The following is a 20,460-nucleotide window of genomic DNA, read 5'->3' as shown; positions in this document are numbered from 1 at the left end:
GAAACTGAACATAGAGAGGTTATGCCCAAGTTCACAGAGCTAATAAGTAGCAGAGCCAGGCTTGAAACCCAGGCAGTCTACCCCAGAACCTATGTTCTTAACCACTATGTTATACTGCCTCTCTAAATAATATAATTAACAAACTTATCTAAATTATATATAAAGAATCACATATCCAATAAGCAGAGAATACTGTTTTTCAAACACATTCAAAATATTTAGAAAATAATATTGACCAAACTGGCTCATTCACAAAAGCAGTCTTTACAATTTTTTAAATAGAAAAAAAGTATGAATTAAAGTTAAAAGCCTTAAATGTCTGTATTATGAATAAGATAGGTAAAAATAAACATATAAATTTAGAAGTTAAAAAGGAACAACAGAACAAAACTAAGGAAAGTAGAAGCTAAGAAACAATAAAAATAGGGCCACAAATTAATAAAATAGAAAACAAAAAAATAGAGATGATCAAAAAACCAGAGGCCATTTCCTTGAAACAGACAAACTGATCATGAAGAAAGAGAAGGCACAAAGAAATAACACTGGAAATAAAAACTGAGTCATTGGTATGGATACACTAGAGTTAAACTTCCTTTATTGCCGTATTTATCTTGGTTGCAATTTCAATGGGAAAAATTTTAGTTTAACCATCAAACATGATGATAACTTTAGTGTTTTTGGAAGAGGTTTTTTTTTTTCTTTTAAAGTTATTGCATATTCCTAGTTTTCTAAGAGTTGTTTGTTTCCTTATTTGATAATGAATAGATATATATCGAATGCATCTATTGAGATATTACTTTTCTCCTTTTAATAATATGATAAATTACTATTTATTTTCCAGTGTTAAACTAATCTTCTTAGCCTTGAGATTAAAACAACCTGGTCATTACATATGTCCCTCTTTATATATTGCTGGATGGATTGTTAATATTCATTTTTGCATCTAGATTTATGAGGGAAGTTGACCTTTAATTTTTCTTTCTTGTATTAGCCTTATCAGATATTGGTACCAGGGTTATGCTAGCCTCAAGTAAAGTGTTCCCTTTTTTTTTTTTTTTTTTTCCATGAAGTGGTTTTGTAGAATTGTGATTATTTTTCCTTGAATACCTGGTAAAGCTCTCCTGAGCAATCACCTGGGCCTAGAGTTTTCCTTGTAGGCAGATATTTTACTTTAAATAAAACTTTTTTAATGGGAGAAATTTGGATACAGGAAAAGAATACAGAAGGAAAAGTATGAAGATATGAGAAGTGACCTTTCAGCAACATGGCAGACTGAGTTGACAAGGAAGACACTCACCTTACAAAACAGAAATACTGAATAAAACATAAAATTTCCTTTTTAATAAAAAGCGAAGCTCAAATAATAAAAATAAAGGGAAATCTCCCAAGTACCTAAAATAAAAAAGGAACTCAAACCAGCAGTAAACTTCAGTTGTCACCATGTCAGCAAAAGAGGGTGTCAGATCCTGATACTGGGCTTGGCTGCTAAGATTTTAATGCTCACTGAGTACAGTTTTCAGAGTACCCTGTTTAAAGCCAAGTCCTATCAGTGAAACAGTGATCAGGAAAAATTCCTCACACCAACCTAGAAAATTCACAAGAAAGTTTACTATCTATTCAGGTATATAATTGGGGGAATAAATCTCCTGAGGCTAAATTGAAACCCTTGGCAAGAAACATATAAGGGTTAGTAGGAATTGTACTAACTGCATAGTGCAGGAACCCAAAGCAAAAGAAAATTTGCCCACAAGCTAATTTTAGGACCTCAAAAAAATCAAATGCAAAACCCCTCTGTAGAAACACTAGTAAGTACACAATCCAGGGTACACCAGACTCCCTGCTAAGGATGCACTCACAGTCAACCATCAGCAGCCACACAAGGAAACAAACCACAATGAGGGAGTCAGCAGACCAAACAGTTGGAAGAATCTGTACCACTCTAAGAGGTGGAAATAATACAACAATATTAAAGAGACTGTACTACTGAAGAGCATAGAACACAAAATAGGCAGATTTGAAAAAGAACCAAATGAAACTTCTGCAAAAAAAAAAAAAAAACTATACTTATTGAAATTGAAAACTCAATAGATGACTTAAAGAGTAGATGAGAAAGTTGAAGAGAACTTACGAAAGATTTGAGAAAATCATCCAGAATGTAGCAACGAGAGAAAAAAAAAAAAGGAAACTATGAAAGCAAGAAAGACAAAGAGGCTTGGAGAATCAAATGAGAAGATCCAAAATGTACCTAATAAGATTTTTTTGAAGGGGATATTACAGAATAAAGAGAGAAATATTTGAAAGATAAGAACTGTCCAGAAATGAATACAAACTAAAGTCCTCAGGTTGGGGCAGCAAACCAGGTTCCAAGCAGGAAAAATAATATCAAATCCAAGCTTAGACAATAAAGAACTGTAGAAATAGAAAGGCAAAAGAGATCAATCTTAAAATAACCAGAAAGAAAAGACAGCTTACCTAAAAAGGAATGACAAACTGAAAGAAGACTGCTCATCAAGTCAGAAAACAATAAAATATCTTCAATGGGCTAAGTTAAGTACAGAATTCTACCTACCTACTAATCAAAAATTAAGGTGCTATAAATAGACTATCAAAAAAGAAGAAAAAAGACCAAAAGGATTTCCTATTATTGGAGGAGGTCACTGAGAGGACGTGACCTTGAGCTGGAGACTCCTCACCCCCTTTTCTCTCCTTAGAATGATGTTTGTTCAGACCACTGTTCCCACATTAGGAGCTACTTCAGGGGCAAAGCCTTGAGAGACTAATGTGTTTTTGAGATCATTCTGTACTGTATACATGACTGAACCCCGTTAAGGCCTCCACATAAACTCCAGTTGGTGGATGGAGGAATCAACTCATCTTGTAGCTACCCAAGACAAGTCTCGTATGTAAGTTCCTTTTCTTATTAAAACTGCCACTTATGAATCTAGAGTGGTCTTCTTCTTTCTTTGGTCTCTCCTTGCCATCTGTATATACCGGGGGGTTCAAATTTCTCCTGGGAACTCCTGAGGTTGTGAACCAACACCTACTTATATACAATTCCTGAAGAAAACTACTAAAGAGTGTAAATAATTTAAGAAAGAATGGAAAAAAGTACCTTGATATCTGTTATAAGGTAGAAGGGGGAAAAAAAACGAGTGAAGTTATCAAAGGAACAAATTAAGTCCATATAAGGTACAATTGATAGGTGGCATATTGAATGATACTTTTCCAATACTCCAGAAAAATTCCTTGGAAGAGGTGAAATTTTGAAAAATCTTTTAATGTCTGGAACACAGAGAGACACTCCAACATAGGGTGTGGCTTAGGAGAAAACTTCAAGGCACAAGCTTGATCACCTGACCCAAGGGCCAGTGAACAAGTTCACCTAAGAAAAGCAGGGAAGACCCTCTGGGGAATGTGAAACAATAGAAATGAGGTTTTCTGTGTGCTCCAGCAAAGGACTCTGAAGTGGAAATAATGAACTAAACAAAAAGGAAAACAGGTTTTACTTTGAATCTAAAAAATTAATATTCTGGGCTTCCCTGGTGGCGCAGTGGTTGAGAGTCCGCCTGCCGATGCAGGGGACACGGGTTCGTGGCCCGGTCCGGGAGGATCCCACATGCCGCAGAGCGGCTGGGCCCGTGAGCCGTGGCCGCTGAGCCTGCGCGTCCGGAGCCTGTGCTCCGCAACGGGATAGGCCGCAGCAGTGAGAGGCCCGCGTATGGCAAAAAGAAACCGAAAAAAAAAAAAAAAAAAAAATTAATATTCCAAGTAGTACAGTATCTTTTTAGAATTTTGTTCTAGTCTACTGCTTAATGAAATAATGTATTTTCTGGACCTTATACTTGGTAAAAAAAAAAAAAAAAAAAAAGAAAGAGGGCTTCCCTGGTGGCACAGTGGTTGGGAGTCCGCCTGCCGATGCAAGGGACACGGGTTCGTGCCCCGGTCCGGGAAGATCCCTCATGCCGCGGAGAGGCTGGGCCCGTGAGCCATGGCCGCTGAGCCTGCGCGTCCGGAGCCTGTGCTCCGCAACGGGAGAGGCCGCAACAGTGAGAGGCCCACGTACCATAAAAAAAAAAAAAAAGAAAGAAAGAAAAGAAATATTAAATATTCATCTCATGTATTTATCTCTTCCCCATCAACCATCAGTCTCAAATATTTAACCAGCCTCTCCCAGTCTGATCTAGGCCAGAACAGCTACTGAGATGCCCTGAAGCATTTTCCATGGCAGCGTGACTTCCAGCCTGGGAACTTCAAGGAACTCCTCCCACCTAAGAATAAAACAATGCTTAAAGGGAACCTCTCAGAGATTTAGTGCTAAAGGAAAAATTGCTCCAATTTGTGTGTTTGAAGTTTCCTAGAAAAGAAATCCATAGGTATACAAACCCAAAATATTTTGGAACACACACATAATTCCTGGACTTCCTAGCTTCTGTATAATTTCCCCCATTTCAAAATAAATGTCTCAACATCTCCGAAAGAAAAAAAAAAATCAAATGAAGCTTTATTAAATGTTTGAAGAGTAAATGCTCCAAAGTATTAAGTGATTTAAGAGTAAAATTCACAATTTTTTTAATTCAAATTATTTCAAGGACTTAAATAGCATCCCAAACATATTCATACCTCTCTCCGTAACTCCCACTGGGAACCCTGTTCCTATCCAAAAAGAGCTCAGAGCTTAGAGTCCATGATACTCCCTGATGCAAACATTTTTATTAGAAACTTATAGAATGAACTTGAGTCTTTAGCAAAAGAGTTAAAGAGTTTTGTTGTATTCAGTGTTAATCACTGGATGGTCTTAATTGGTTGAATTGTGTCCTCCCTAAAATTCATACATTAAAGTCCTATCTCCCAGCACCCTGGAATGTGACCTGTTTTTTTTAGAAATTACGAAGTTTCGGATATAGTTAGTTAAGATGAGGTCATACTGGAGTTGGGTGAGCCAATCATTCAATATGACTGGTGTCCTTATCAAAAAGGGAAAACTGACACAGCACACAGGGAGACCACCCTGTGAACATGAAGACAGAGATCTGTGCATCCACAAGCCAAGGAACACCAATGATCATGAGCAAAGCACCAGAAGCTAGCAGAGAGGCATGAAACAGATTCTCCCCTACAGCCCTCAGGAGGAAACAACCCTGCCAACTTCTTGATTTCAGCTTTCTAGCCTCCAGAACTGTGAGACAATAAATTTCCGTTGTTTAAGCCACCCAGTTTGTGGGACTTCGTTATGGCAGCCCTCACAAACTAACACGGTGTTTCCCTTTGCCCTGCCTTCCTGGGCACATCTCAATTTCACCCATTTCTCAAAACAGAAGAAGGTGGCAAAAAATAACCTGTAGAAAGCTATTCTTTTTCAGGAAATTTTGTACATAATGTGAGAGTTCATATAAGCCTCAGTTGCCTCCTACATAAAATGAGGTTAACATCGACCAGTTAGGTTTTTTGTGAGCCACGCAATGTCTCTAGTTCCGTGTCGGTCCATAGTAATGACTCAAAAAAATAAAATGGTAGCTGTTATTATTAGAAATTAAAATGATGCTACTAAGCCTGTGTCACTAAGATGTGGGAGCTCACGTGTTCCCTCAGGAGTCCCTTCCAGCCACGTTGTCTGCAACAGATGACTTCATCAGGCTCCAACTCTCCCAGGGCCTGAACTGGTATCTTAAATGTATATCCAAGTCTCAGACTTTGCAACCAGCATATCCTGCCCTGCTTTACATCACCATCATCTGCGGTCACTGCCGCGAATGCAAACCATTCCTCTTCCCTTTTCCTCTCATCCTGTTTCCTCTCTACTGACCCATTCATTCACATCCTATTTCCTCACAAATCCTGTGGCCTTGCAAACTATCTTCTCACAGGAACTCCCCCATCTAATTCCCACTTTAGCTGAAACAAGGCTCTCCGTAGATCACACCACCTCTCCTACAGCCCTCCCCAGTGGAGTCGGCTCATTCTTCAACATGCCAGCTACATGAGGGTCAGGTGGTGGATCATCATTTTATCCACGTCCAGTCTGCCATTTCTCTACCTTCAGAGAAAACACCTTCCATTTTGAGGTGTGTGCCACCTATGACCCCCTCTAACCTTCTTCATCATTGTTATCTCCCATCTGAAGACTTCTCAGTGAATCCTTATTAAATAAAAATTTGATGCCTGACTCACTGGCTTCCTCGGCATTTCAAGCTCTGTTATTATCCAGGTTACTTTAACACACGTGTTCAATGCTGCAGACTCAAGTTCCTTGATTTCAACCCCACAATCTTCATTTCTACTCAAGCGGAATTCTATGATCAATCACTCTGGCCATTCTTACCAATTAATCCCAAATTCCTTGTTATATTGTCCTTCACATGCAAAATCTCAACTCTTGTCAGTCCAGTACATCCAGATTTGACTCTATGATCTGTCACTTCAGTCTCTCTCTAATTAGTATTCTTCTCAACAATATCTTATTTCTTTAGCCACACCTGCTCAACAAAATCCCAGTCCTAGGTCAAACAAGTGATTAAACCCAGCAATTATACCCAGGCTGCCGAGAGCTACTGGAGAAAATCACAAAGGTAGGCAGTATTCAAGCATCACAAATTCATCTTCTGAACCACAACTCATCCTGGGAAACTGTCTCTGTGTCATAGGTACCTTCTACCTCCAAAACTCCACCATTTTTCTAAAATCCCTCACTTACCGTTCTGCCACTTCCCTCCTCTCAACAAATGACCCTCCTTTCTGTTTGAGAAAAAGAGTCCATCAGACAGGAAGTCACCCAACATCCTGCATCCTCACCTACCACCTTGTCCATGACTACCCCTATCACTGGTCTGCTTCTCTCCCATCACACTCAACCAAAGGTCCTCTCTTGCCAACAGCCAATCCTTCTACTTTGCATTCTATCTCCTCTTGCTTCCTCAAAGTCCTGGTTTTATAAAGTATCTGTTCTCCCTTTGGCATATTTTATCTCTTCTATTCTACTGACTTTTCTAGCAGTATTTAAATATTTCTCCTCTCTCCCACCTTAAAAAATGTCCTTTCTCGATTCTAAATCCCAATAACTAATGATTATTGAGAATTTACCATGTGAAAGGGATTGTGCTAAGTTTTGAACATCTAGTATTTCATTCCTCACATCAACCTTATAGAGTAGATTATACTATCCCCAATTACTGAAAGTGAAGCACAAAGAAGTTAAAATCACACAAGTAATTGGTGGAGCCAGTCTTCCAACCCAGGCATCAGACTCCAGAGCCTATGCTTTAAACCACAATGTTATGTTTCATGACAGAAACACACTGCATTCATTAGCTCCATTTTCTTACCTGTCATTTCAGCCTCCTGACTCCACAACTCCAATGAAACTGTCTATTTTATTTTAATCTTTTGGTTAAAAGCCTTTATTTTCAGTAGCTTTAAAAATTGATAGTGCTTTAAACTAACAACTTTTTAGATTTCCAAACCCTGCTCCTTCCTGTTTCTCTTCCTATTTACCTGGACTCTCCTTTAGAGAATCCTTTATGAATGTCCCTTCTTTTAAATGCTTGTGTTCACCATAGTTCTTGCCTGTCTTCCTTCTTTTCTCAGCCTACATACTCTCTTTAGATGATGTCGCTCATTCCGATGGCTTCAGCTGTCACTTATATAAGTTTCAACTGGAGAGGACAGTTACCTGGCACTATTCACACTAACAGTGACAGCTGGAAATGCTGAGGGGTGGAACCTGGAGATTGACAGGCCACCCAAACAGATCCACACAGGGAGACATTTACTTTCATAAATTTACCATCAACCAAGATCTGGCTCTCTGACTTGCAAACTCAGAAACTTTAACTTGACACTGTCACAATACTTTAAAGAATAGAGGCACATGTATAAAACTGGTGTGCCAAAATATGAGTTACCAACGAGGAATATAACTCTCTGTGAATCTGAGGTATATGCCAGTCTGACCAGAGCATTCTCTCAGCATAAGTAAAGTTCATGAGGTTAAATTATTTGGAGGCTGTTTGGTGAGCATGAAGCAAAACAAGGAGAGTTAATAGTATGATCCAAATATGTAATGACATCATTACATATTTATAAAGGTAAACAGTCTATCACCACAGTTGGAACATTGCTCATGATGGACTAGTTATTTAAGTGTAGAATGAACTAACACTCCAAACCACAGAGAGAACTTGGCAAAAAAATATATATGATTTTTAAATGGGCAGAGGATCTGAAGAGACATCTTTTCAAAGACATGCAGATGGTCAACAGGTAAATGAAAAGTACTCAACATCACTAATCACCAGGGAAATGCAAATCAAACCCACAATGAGATATCACTTCACACATGTCAGAATGTCTACTATCAAAAAGACAAGAAATAAGAAGCGTTGGTGAGGATGTGGAGAAAGGGAACCTTTGTGTGCTGTTGGTGGGAATATAAATTGGTGCAGTCACTATGGAAAACAGTATGGAGGTTCCTCAAAAAATTAAAACTAGAGCTACCATATATATGATCCAGCAATCCCACTTCTGTGTCTTTATCAAAAGAAAACAACCAAATCAAAAACACCAACACAGAAAGATATATGAACCCCCATGTTCACTGCAGCATTATTTACAATAGCCAAGATATGGAAGCAACCTAAGTGTCTGTTAATGGATGAATGGAAAAAGAAAATGTGGCACGCATACACACACACACACACACACACACAGAGGAATATTATTCAGTCATTTAAAAAAAATGGAAATCTTGCCATTTGCGACAACATGGATGGACCTTGAGGGTTTTATGCTAAGTGAAATAAACCAGATAGAGAAAGACAAATACGGTATGTTCTCACTTATACGTGGAGTCTAAAAAAATTTCTTTTTTAAATAATGGATACAGGGCTTCCCTGGTGGTACAGTGGTTAAGAATCTGCCTGCCAATGCAGGGGACACGGCTTTGAGACCTGGTCCAGGAAGATCCCACATGCCACAGAGCAACTAAGCCCATGTGCCACAACTACTGAGCCTGCTCTCTAGAGCCTGCGAGCCACAACTACTGAGCCCATGTGCCACAACTACTGAGCACATGCTATTGAGCCCACATGCCACAGCTACTGAGCCCGCCTGCCTAGAGCATGTGCTCTGCAACAAGAGAAGCCACTGCAATGAGAAGCCCATGCACAGCAACAAAGAGCAGCACCCGCCCACCGCAACTGGAGAAAGCCCACGCGCGGCAATTAAGCCCAAACACAGCCAAAAATAAATAAAATAAATTTTTAAAAAAACCCTAATAGATATAGAGAACAGATTGAGGTTGTCGGGGCAAGGGGTGGGGCGGGCAAAATGAAAGAGAGTCAAAAGGTACAAAATTCCAACTATAAAATAAGTAAGTCATGGGATTGTAATGTAGAGCATGGTGACTACAGTCAATACTGTATTGTATATTTGAACAAGGCTAAGAGAGTAAATCTTAAAAGTTCTCATCACAGAAAAAAACAGTTTGTAACATGTATGATCACAGATCTTGACTTATCGTGGTGACCATATCACAACACAAATATCAAATCATTATGTTGTACACCTGAAACTAATATTATATGTCAATAATGCCGCAATTTTTTTTAAAAGGAACTTGGTTGTACAATGTCTAAGTCTGTTTCTGTGACTCTTCTTTCATTGCTGACCTCCCATACTTTTGGTTGAGACTTTATTTTGGAAAAGTTAATGTATAAGGAACTTATAACAAAGACTACCACCCTGAGAGTAACAGTGCATCTTAAAGCTAACTTTCCATGTCTTTTCTCTTTCATTGTATGCCAATTTCATATTTTAATCTACAGAAGGCAATCATATTTCCCTTTTTTCCATGTTCTAAGGGCCAAGTCCAGTCTTTTGGACTTTATTAATAGCTCAGAAATCCATACCCTTTTTCCTATGCCCAAGTGCCCTCAATTTTCCTCCCTGAATTGCTATGATGGCCTCAGATTTCATCTCTCAGCTCTCAGGACTGCCTTACTCCAATCCATCTAAGAGATAAAGATCTAATATGAAAACCCAATCATGTCACTTTGCACTTACAATCCTTTCAGCCTCCCAAAATCTTCCAGGATGAAATCCAAACTCCTTAATATTTTTGATTAAACTGCTTTTACTCATGCACTTTCTCCAGGTAACACTTCTTCCAGAAAACCTTTGCTGACCATCACCCTCTTGAATTCGGGATCAGGGACATGCTCTCAGCTCACACAAGTCCCCATGCTTTTTTCCTCATTATAAAATGTTTCACAGCATATAATAATGTTATTTCTCTTGCCTTTCTCCCCAAAGACTGTTAACTTCTTGTAAGCTATACCTCATTATCCTTGAATCAAAAGCGCCTAGCACAGCCCTTGACAAACAGTGAGTTTATTACCTATAAATAGAGATAAGCAGTCATAAACATCCTTGAGAATGGTTATTGTTTGCCTGACAAGAGACAAGCTATAAGCAAAACCAAATTCTGATTTACTATCAATCAATTAAAAGGCTGTCCTCAACTTAATAAGGAAAAAACAAAACCTTCATCTTGTGGGAGTCATAGACGATTTTTCAAAATAGAAGCATCCCTAACACACTTAACATATTTGATATAGCAAAATTCGATTCCAAATGCTGGTGTTTATAGCTGGCATGACAGCTTCAAGTTTACTCCGCAGAGCTGAAGCGCTGGCCATGCAGGCCCTGACGGCCCGCGGTCCCAACGGAGTCTCCATGGTGCACTCCATGGCATCTGGAGGTGGTGTTCCTATTGATGATAAGCAGGCAACGGGGCTGGAGAGGGAGGTCATGATGGCTGCACACAAGGGACTGGACCCATACAATATGCTCGCCCCAAAGGCAGCCTCAGGTACCAAGGAAGACCCTAGTTTAGTCCCTTCCATCACCAATAAGCAGATAGTGGGCTGCGTCTGTGAAGAAGACAACAGTGCTGTGATCTGGTTCTGGCTGCACAGAGACGAGGCCCAGTGGAACCCATTACAAGCTGGTGCCCCACCAGCTGGCCCACTGAGCCCCTGCACTAACTCACTCAAAATGTGATGTAAAGTTTTTTCTTTCCCATAAAAACTAGCCATTACACTGGCTCCTCCTCCCATAAAAAAAAAAAAAATTTGATTCCTACAGTTTGAAGTTTTCATTGTGCAAAGCAAAACGACTCCATATCCTCAGAAAACAACCAGTGACATGGGATCTACACTCTCAGGTTAAAATAATCTATCATCCTAGGAAACAAAGTTATCATTATCATTGTCTAACCAAAATCTCTCACTCTTCAATTTTAGTTCATTTCCTCTAGTTAGATTTCTCTTTGACTTAAAAGACCAGTCCATTTCCTCATGAAAACTCTTTTCCTGTAGGACGTGCCAGAGGCAAAGGGAGACTAATAGCTTCTTGGCTCCTTTTTCTATATATACCGAAACTGAAAACATTCAACTTGAAGTTTAGTTCTTGTAAATTTGTATAGGTTTTCAAGGTCTGAATGTGCAATACTTTCCTAGTAAAAATCTTTCTATTCTACTGCTCAGAAAAATGTTCTAAGAGAATCTTTTCATAAAAGAAGTCCTAGAGTTTCTTTTAACACTGTGTAGGGCCTGGAGAAACATACAAAGTCACTGAGGGCTCAGAAGTTTTATTACACTGAAACTTTTAAGTGCAGAGACACATAATGCTGCTATTTCTCCCAGTGAATCAAGTCCTTGTCACTTTGAGTCTCTTTTCAGTCCCTTATCTTTCACTATATTATGATCATTAAAACCATGGACTTTAGTAATAATCTACCAATGCACTGATTTTATAGATAAAGAAACAGAAGTCTGCCAAGGTTAAACGATTTGCTTAAGTGACAAGAGTAAGGAAGAGAACACAAATTTGCTCCAAATTGGACGTTCTTTCTACTACATCGCATGGGCATTTTGTAAAATACTGGTTGAATCATTTATCAAAACTGGTTTCTATTTTGTTCTATTTTATATTTGTTCTATTAGCTTCATGAACAAAACAACCTTTCCAGTAGCTGGAAACAGCAAGATAATTCCAAAGAGTTCCAATTCCTCTACTCCCATTCTCCTTTAAATTCTCTCCAAACAGGCTTTCACTCCATCATTTCTTGTTGAGACATCAATGATTTCCACGTTGCTAAGTAGATTAGGCAATTCTCGGTCCTCTTCTTAACTAACCAATTAGTGCTTCTTCCTTGGAAAGCTTTCCTCTCTTGATTTCTAGTTGTACTCTTCTATCCTCAGTTTCTCAGGCTACTTTGTTCTTTTATCATCATCTTTGACTTATAAACATTGGAGTATTCCAAGGCTGAGCCCTTAGACCTTTATTAATTCTTCATTTAATCAGTCCTTTAGTGGTCCTACCTAGCCTCAGAGCCCTGATTACCATTTTATATGTGCCTCTGGATCCCAAATTTATGTATCTGACCCACACCTGTCCCCTTGAATTCTAATCTTATATATCTAACTGCCTTTGTAATATCTCCACTTGGGTAACAAAGGCATCTCAAACTTAAACATACCCCAAAATAACAGCCTCAGTCTCCCACTCTTTCTCAAACCTACTTCATGTTTGTTCTCCATCTCAGTAAATTGCTATACTATGCTTCTACTCACTCAAGAACAAATCCTCAGAATCTGTCTTACCTTGTTATTTTTCTCACATCTAGTTCATCATTAAATCCTTTTGGTTTAATCTCCAAAATATACAAAGACTCTAACTATTTCTCAAAACTTCCAACTACCAACTTTACCCAAGATATACCATTCTCTTCTGCACCTGGCTCTGATGACCAGGGAGAATGTGCCATTGGGTCCCACAAGACACCTTCTCTATAAGGCCACACTTTCAAGACCAGGAGACACAGCTGATATACTTCATATATAGAAACAAACACAAAGAGTTAGGCAAAAGGAGAAGACAAAGGAAAACCTTCCAAATAAAAGAAAGAGATAAAAATCTCAGAAAAATGGGCTTCCCTGGTAGCGCAGTGGTTGAGAGTCCGCCTGCCGATGCAGGAGATACGGGTTCGTGCCCAGGTCCAGGAAGATCCCACATGCCGCAGAGCCACTAGGCCCATGAGCCATGGCCACTGAGCCTGCGCGTCCGGAGCCTGTGCTCTGCAATGGGAGAGGCCACAACAGTGAGAGGCCCACGTACTGCAAAAACAACAACAACAACAACAACAACAACAAAATCTCAGAAAAGAACTAAACAAAACAGAGACAGCAGTTTACCAGATAAATAGTTTGAAGTAAGTAATAGTCATAAATAAGCTTAATGAACTTGGAAGAAGAATGGATGAACTCAGTGAGCTTCAACAAGGAGATAGAAAATATTAAAAAGAACCAATTGGAACCGAAGAATAAATGAAATGAAAAATACACTAAAGGGAATCAACAGTAGAATGGAGGATGAAGAGAACAGATCAGTGATCTGGAAGACAGGGTAGTGGAAATCTCCCAATCACAACAGCAAAAAGAGAAAGAATAATAAAAATAAAAGGATAGCTTAGGATACCTCTGAGACGTCAAGTGTAGTAATATTCACACTATAGGAGTCCTAGAAGAAGGAGGAGAGAGAAAGGACATGAAACCTATTTGAAGAAATGATGACTGAAAACTTCTCTAACATGGCAAAGGAAACAGACATCCAAGTCCAGAAAGCACAGAAAGTCCCAAACAAGATGAACCCAAACAGACCCACACAAAGACATATACTTAAAATGTCAAAGGTTAAAGAGAGAATCTTAAAAGCAGCAAGAGAAAAACACCTAGTTACATACAAGGGAACCCCCATAAGACCATCAGCTAATTTTCAGCAGAAAATGTATAGGCCAGAAGAAACTGGCACAATATATTAAAAGTGCTGAAAGAAAAAGCTTACAACCAAGAATACTCTACCTGGTAAGGTTATCACTCATAATTGAAGGAGAGATAAAGAGTTTCCCAGAAAAGAAAAAGCTAAAGGAGTTCATCACCACTAAAATGGCCTTACAAAAAAAAAGTATTAAAGGGACCTCTTTAAATGGAAAAGAAAAGCCCATAACCAAACCAAACCAAACAAATTATGAAACAGAAAATCTCACTGGTAAAGGCAAACATACCAAAGGTAGTGGTTCAACCACCTATAAAACTAGCATGAAGGTTAAAAGACAAAAATAGTAAAACCATTGATATCTAAAATAATCAGTTAAGCAATACACAAAATAAAAAGATGTAAATATGACATCAAAAGTATAAAACGTTGAGGGTGGGGAAGTAAAAATGTAGTGCTTTTCGAATGTACTTGAACTTAAATGACCATCAACTTAAAATAGCCTCCTATATACATAGGTTGTTATATATGAACCTCATGGTAACGACAAACACAAAACCTATACCAAATACACAAAAAATAAAGAGAAAAAAATACAAACACAGCACTAAAAAAAAGTCATCAAATCACAAGGGAAGAGAACAAGAGTAAAAGAAAGGAACAGAGGACAACTACAAAAACAACCAGAAAACAATTAACAAAACTGCAATAATAATTATTATTATTATCCTATGAATTATAAGTATTCCTATGAATAATTATTCTAAATGTAAATGGACCAAATCCTCCAATCAAAAGACAAAGGGTGGCTGAATGGAATTTAATTTAAAAAGACCTATATAGGGCTTCCCTGGTGGCGCAGTGGTTGAGAATCCGCCTGCCGATGCAGGGGATACGGGTTCGTGCCCCGGTCCGGGAAGATCCCACATGCCACGGAGTGGCTGGGCCCATGATTCATGGCCGCTGAGCCTGTGCGTCCGGAGCCTGCGCTCCGCAACGGGAGAGGCCACAACAGTGAGAGGCCCGCGTGCCACAAAAAAAAAAAATAATAAATAAATAAATAAAAATAAAAAGACCTATATATACACTGCCTGCAAGAGACTCACTCACTTCAGGTCTAAAAACACATACTAAAAGTGAAGGAATGAAAAAAGATATTCCATGCAAAAAGAAACAAAAAGAATTGTTGGAGTAGCAATATGCATATCAGACAAAATAGGCTTTAAAACAAAGACTTTAACAGGAAACAAAGAAGAGTACTACATAATGACAAAGGGATCAATCCAATAAGAAGATTATAATACTTGTAGTATGCACCCAACACAGGCATACCTAAATACATAAATATTAACAGATATAAAGGGACAAATTGACAGTAATACAATAATATTAGGGGACTGAAACATACCACTTACATCAATAAATAGATCATCCAGACAGAAAATCAATAAGAAAAAGTTGGCCTTAAATGACACATTAGACCAGATGGATATACTAGACTATTATAGAACATTCTATCCCAAAACAGCAAAATACATATTCTTTTTAAGTACACACAGAACATTCTCCAGAGGTTAGGGGTGGGACTGAAAGTTCCAATGCTCTAATAACAGGGATGAGTCTCCTGGCAATAAGCTCCCATTCTTCAGGGGGGTCCAAAAGTTACCTCATTAACATAACAGAAGATACCTTTATGGTTCTCAACACTTAGGAAATTTCAAGGGTTTTAAGAGCTCCATACCAGCAAAGGTGACAAAGACGAAATATTTATTTCGTATTACAAATCACAATATCACATATGTTCACACAGAAAAATGCACACAAATGTTTATATTAATAGAAGCATTATTCATACTAGCCAGAAAGTGGAAACAACCCAAATATACATCATAGATTAAAAGATAAACTAAATGTGGTATATCTATAAAATGGAATATTATTTGGCCATAAAAATTAATAAAATTAATAAAGTACTGATTCATGCTACAATATGGATGAACCTTAAAAACATTATGCTAAAGTTAAAGAAGCCAGTCAAAAGAGACCACATAGGGGCTTCCCTGGTGGCGCAGTGGTTGGGAGTCCGCCTGCTGACGCAGGGGACACAGGTTTGTGCCCCAGTCCAGGAGGATCCCGCATGCTGCGAAGCGGCTGGGCCCGTGAGCCATAGCCGCTGAGCCTGCGCGTCTGGAGCCTGTGCTCCGCGACGGGAGAGGCCACAACAGTGAGAGGCCCGCGTACCGTAAAAAAAAAAAAAAAAAAAAAAAAAACACATATTATACGATTCATATGATTCCATTCATATGAAAGTCCAGAAGAGGAAAATCCACAGAGACAAGAAGTAAATTAGTAGTTGCTTAGGGCTGGGAGGAGGATGATATGTGGCAGCGGAGGGGAGGGGTAGAGGACTGATCACAGGGCTTCTCTGTGCAGTGAGGAAAATGTTCCAAACTTGACTGAGGTGATGGTTGCATATATATATCTCTGACTATACTATAAACCACAGAATTGTACATTTTAAATGAATGATTATATGGTAAGGGAATTATATCTCAAAAAAGCTGTTAAAAACTAATACATTAAATGTGATTCTGGAAGTGAAAAACCCATCTTAAGTAGAGGTAGCATCAAAAAGTTGACATGACTTGCCATGACCCTGGTCCTCTCTGGTACTTCCTCCTACCATGGGTTATTTTGTTGCCCCTCTAACACTAGCTTCCTACATACACATTTTCTGAATGATTTTATCACCTCCTTGTCAACTTGTTAGATGTACTGCTCTTGTATGTCTGTATTTTCCATGTATTTTCATTTTTACCCCCCCTGAAAACACACACCTTGCTCCAAACTATAACGCAGAGGTTGAAAGCAATCATCTGTAAAGGCTGGAAGGTCTTTGTCGAATGCCTGAGACTATAGCCCAGATCTTATCCATTATTTCATCTAGCTAAATGCAAAAGCAGATGTCAAAGGATTTTGAAAAGCTATAAGTAGTCGAGGTGATTAATATAATTATATTAAATTACACACATCTTTTCTTTGCCTGTCAGTTGTGTCAGGGACTGTGAAAAACCACCACATGTAAAACAGCTGTAAAACGTTACAGTTGGACATGACCTTAGAGATGTTCAGATCCAATTCTGCCATTTTATAGCTGAGAAAACAGATACAAAAAGGTAGATAGACTTTTCTAATGTCACTCAGTAAGCCAGCAAACCTGCATTCAAGGCCCTTTCTGTCCACTGGTGAGTACAAGCTGATAACCAACCAGAAGTACAAGGGAATCAGAAACTCTTGATGACTGTACACACACAAACAGAAAATGACACACAAGATAATATTACAATCCACTACAGTGAGTTAGTAAATTGAATTAAAGGTTATTAGTATGTTTTAATTTTTATTTCCCTCTTTATCTTCAAAAACACTTTGGTCTTAGCCTCTCTACTTTGAATCACATTGGAACTAGAATTAATCATTTTTGCTGAATTATACATACAATTAATTTTATGGAACCAATTTAAGTTAATCATTTTCTCATATTATTTAACTCAAAATAGCTATAATTTCTTAGCCATTTGTTATTAGCATACCACCTTTCCCCTACTTTGAATCATGACTGCCAAAGTAGAGGAAAGTCAACTACAACAAACTTCCCCATTTGGTAACAACTGGAAGGCGGCGGCACGCTGCAATTTATTCCAATAATTTTTCATATCATATCAAAATATCATGGTGATCTAGTTTCCATTTATGACTAGAGGCAATTTTTGTGTTCTGCTTACAGCAACATCATTTCATAACAGTTTTTTGGAGGAAAGCAAATTGTGGTGTCAGAGAAAACATTTTTTACTTTATTTTTTAGCTGATTTCAGATTCATCCCTATAGAAGAAACATATTTAGCCTATTCCAAAATAACCAAAGTCTTGGACCACATCAAAATTGGCATCTTGACATTTAATAAATTAAAACATTATAACACATGAGGTATCTCACGGAGGCAGCTAACACAGTAAATGATCATTCAATTCTTCATTCAAATATAAAGAACATATCACGTTTGATCAATGTAGAAATTACTAAGATACATGTATATCCCGGAAGAATAGGATAGGTTATGGTTTTCATCACTTAAACAACAACAAACAAAAATCCCAGAGTTGGGCTTCCCTGGTGGCGCAGTGGTTGAGAGTCTGCCTGCCGATGCAGGGGACACGGGTTCGTGCCCCGGTCCGGGAGGATCCCACGTGCCGCGGAGCGGCTGGGCCCGTGAGCCATGGCCGCTGACCCTGCGCGTCCGGAGCCTGTGCTCCGCAACGGGAGAGGCCACGACAGTGAGAGGCTCGCGTACCACAAAAAAAAAAAAAAAAAATCCCAGAGTTCTATTTCCCTCTAAATTCCTCCCCCTGCCAATTTTTTAATAGCTGAAACCTGCCACACATTTAATACCCAGCAATAATTCGAACTCATATATGCTTGTCAAATACACGAGGAAAGAATTTGAGATTCTCAGTATCAAACTCTCATTGTGAAGAGGTTGTGTCAAGGTCTTCCAGGGAAGAGAGAGATTTCAATAGAAACGTGGGAGAACAGTGGGGGAGGACTTTTAAGAAACCACTGCTTTATTTCTTCAACTGGGCAGCCATTTGTGCTAATGAAACTCAGGTGGATGTTAGACAGCCAACCCCAGGGCTCCCCCGGCAGTGCTACCCTCAGCAATGACAATGAAGGCTCCTATGAGCCTCACAGAAAGGTTCCACTTTAAAGAGAAACAAAAAAGTAAAGAGGATCAAATTCCAGTGGAGCAGCTGAAACCCATGGCTTTAGGGCAAAAAATAAAGTGATTGTGCTTCAACTACCTTTAAAGAACACCGCCATACCAAATTTCATGCATTTCTACTGGATAAGACATGAACATAACATTTATTACCATCTGTTAACCTAACTAAGGATGATCTGGTGCAAAGAATCTGAATAGATTCAATTAAGAAATGAATGGCTTCTTCTTAGTTTCATCTCTTCAATTCATTAGTAGTCATTGCTTACAAGCTTCCTTGTGTCTCACACAACAGGTTTTTCTCCCCCTTACTTGAGAGTTAATCTTGAGTATGCTCTCAAGCTGGATGTTAGCTCTTAAAGTATTGCTGCTGAATACCCGTGTCCCAATCTGCCTTAATTAAACATTCTTTAGTTCTAAAAATTTTAAGTTAAATTTAAGTTATTTAACTGCTTTTGATGTCGTTGCTCTGGTTCTGATTTTCATAATTCCACATTTCCAGGTTTGCGTACCACCATACAATCACCCTAAACAAGCCATCTCCATGGCTGAGACTTGAGTAGGTATCAGAGAGCAAACGCAGATACAGGCGAGCAATTCTTTGTTACAACTGTATTCAGCTACACATTTTTTCTAAATTGTTTTCAAACTCACAAAATTTCACAGCATAAGAAACAATGTAATCATAAGGAATAACAAAGAATAAATATTTCCCTTACCTGGATCATGGAAAGGCACCAAAGCAAAGTTGAAAAGAGGTCTCTTAGGTCTTTTCAAAGACGTCTCCAAAATTTTGGAAGCCCCCTCGATAACCTGAACTAAATCATCATACATGGAACCTGTCACATCAAACACAAAAGCCAACGTGGAGGCCCCCTCGGGAATTTCCTCAGCCCTGATATCTGACTGGGGGCTTGCATCTTGAGCCTGGGAAGTATAAAGAAGAGTGAACAGGAATACTGTGCGGACAATGCCCCAGGAAATCATTTTGTCTTCCTTTCCTTTTTTTTTTTCCTGAGCGCCTAAGCACTGTGCTGAGTCCTCCTCAACAACAGGCAGCGGGTTTCTTCTCGGGGAAATTCATTCGACTCCCGAAACCCCTTTGAACTCGCAAAAAACTGGGGGCTGAGAATCAGATGGGGACAAGCACCAAACCCGAAACCCTGCAGGGGCCGGGCGGGCAGAGATGCAGCAGCTTTTGTCCAGACGCAGCCTCCTCCGGGACAGCCGAGTGCCCGCGGCCCGGGTGGCTGTGGCTGAGTGCGGGCGGCGCGCCCGGCCCATGCCCCGGGGGCCGTTCCGAGCCAGCGGCGCCGCACCGAGTCCGCTGCCCTCGCCGCCGCCGTTGCCGCCGCCGCCGCCGCCGCCCCGCTCTCCGCCGGGCCAGCCGTCGCGGATCCCAACTTTCCACTGCGCGCCTCCAGCCCGGGAGCTGGGAGGGGAAGGGAAGCCGGGCTCGGCCTCGCCTCCTGATTGGCCGGTGAACGCCCCCCTCCTTTGCTCTTGGGCGCCCCCCCGCCTCCTGGAGGGCGACTTCTCTCCATTGATCCTCGGGTCAATTCAGTTACCTGGGAAGCGCTCCCAGTATCCCCTCCGCACCCACCCGCGTTGTTTCTCACCTCCAAAACCCCAAGGTAAACAATGGCTTTCAAGAATGTGTGGCAAGGACCCGAACCGAGGGACACCACGCTAACCAGCACTAAGGGAATTGTATTTTTCTACGACGCACAACGCTGCTTCTGACACCTCTATCATAATTCCCCTCCCCCGCCAAGAAGCCAAGACCTCCCCCTCATCCCCAGCCCGCTCTCAGCCCGCAACTCAGCCCAGCCGGGAGGGGGAGCTAGAAAGT

General features: G+C 39.8%; 1 protein-coding gene and 1 pseudogene across 1 annotated transcript in view; one reads left to right on the top strand and one right to left on the bottom strand.

Annotated features, from left to right (window-relative positions):
* HMCN1 (hemicentin 1) overlaps window positions 1-19,903 on the bottom strand; it is a 517,679-nt gene extending 497,776 nt beyond the window's left edge. Inside the window, exon 1 of the mRNA XM_059076723.2 lies at window positions 19,328-19,903. Coding sequence (XP_058932706.1) covers window positions 19,328-19,595 — 268 coding nt within the window. The 5' untranslated portion in view covers window positions 19,596-19,903. The remainder of the gene's footprint in view (window positions 1-19,327) is intronic.
* Window positions 10,648-11,074, top strand: LOC131764313 (cytochrome c oxidase subunit 5B, mitochondrial pseudogene; annotated as a pseudogene).
* Window positions 19,904-20,460: the final 557 nt, after the last annotated feature.

The sequence above is a fragment of the Kogia breviceps genome, chromosome 1 (assembly GCF_026419965.1).
Source record: "Kogia breviceps isolate mKogBre1 chromosome 1, mKogBre1 haplotype 1, whole genome shotgun sequence".
Taxonomy (NCBI): Eukaryota; Metazoa; Chordata; class Mammalia; order Artiodactyla; family Physeteridae; genus Kogia; species Kogia breviceps.
This window is presented reverse-complemented; position numbering and strand designations above follow the sequence as displayed.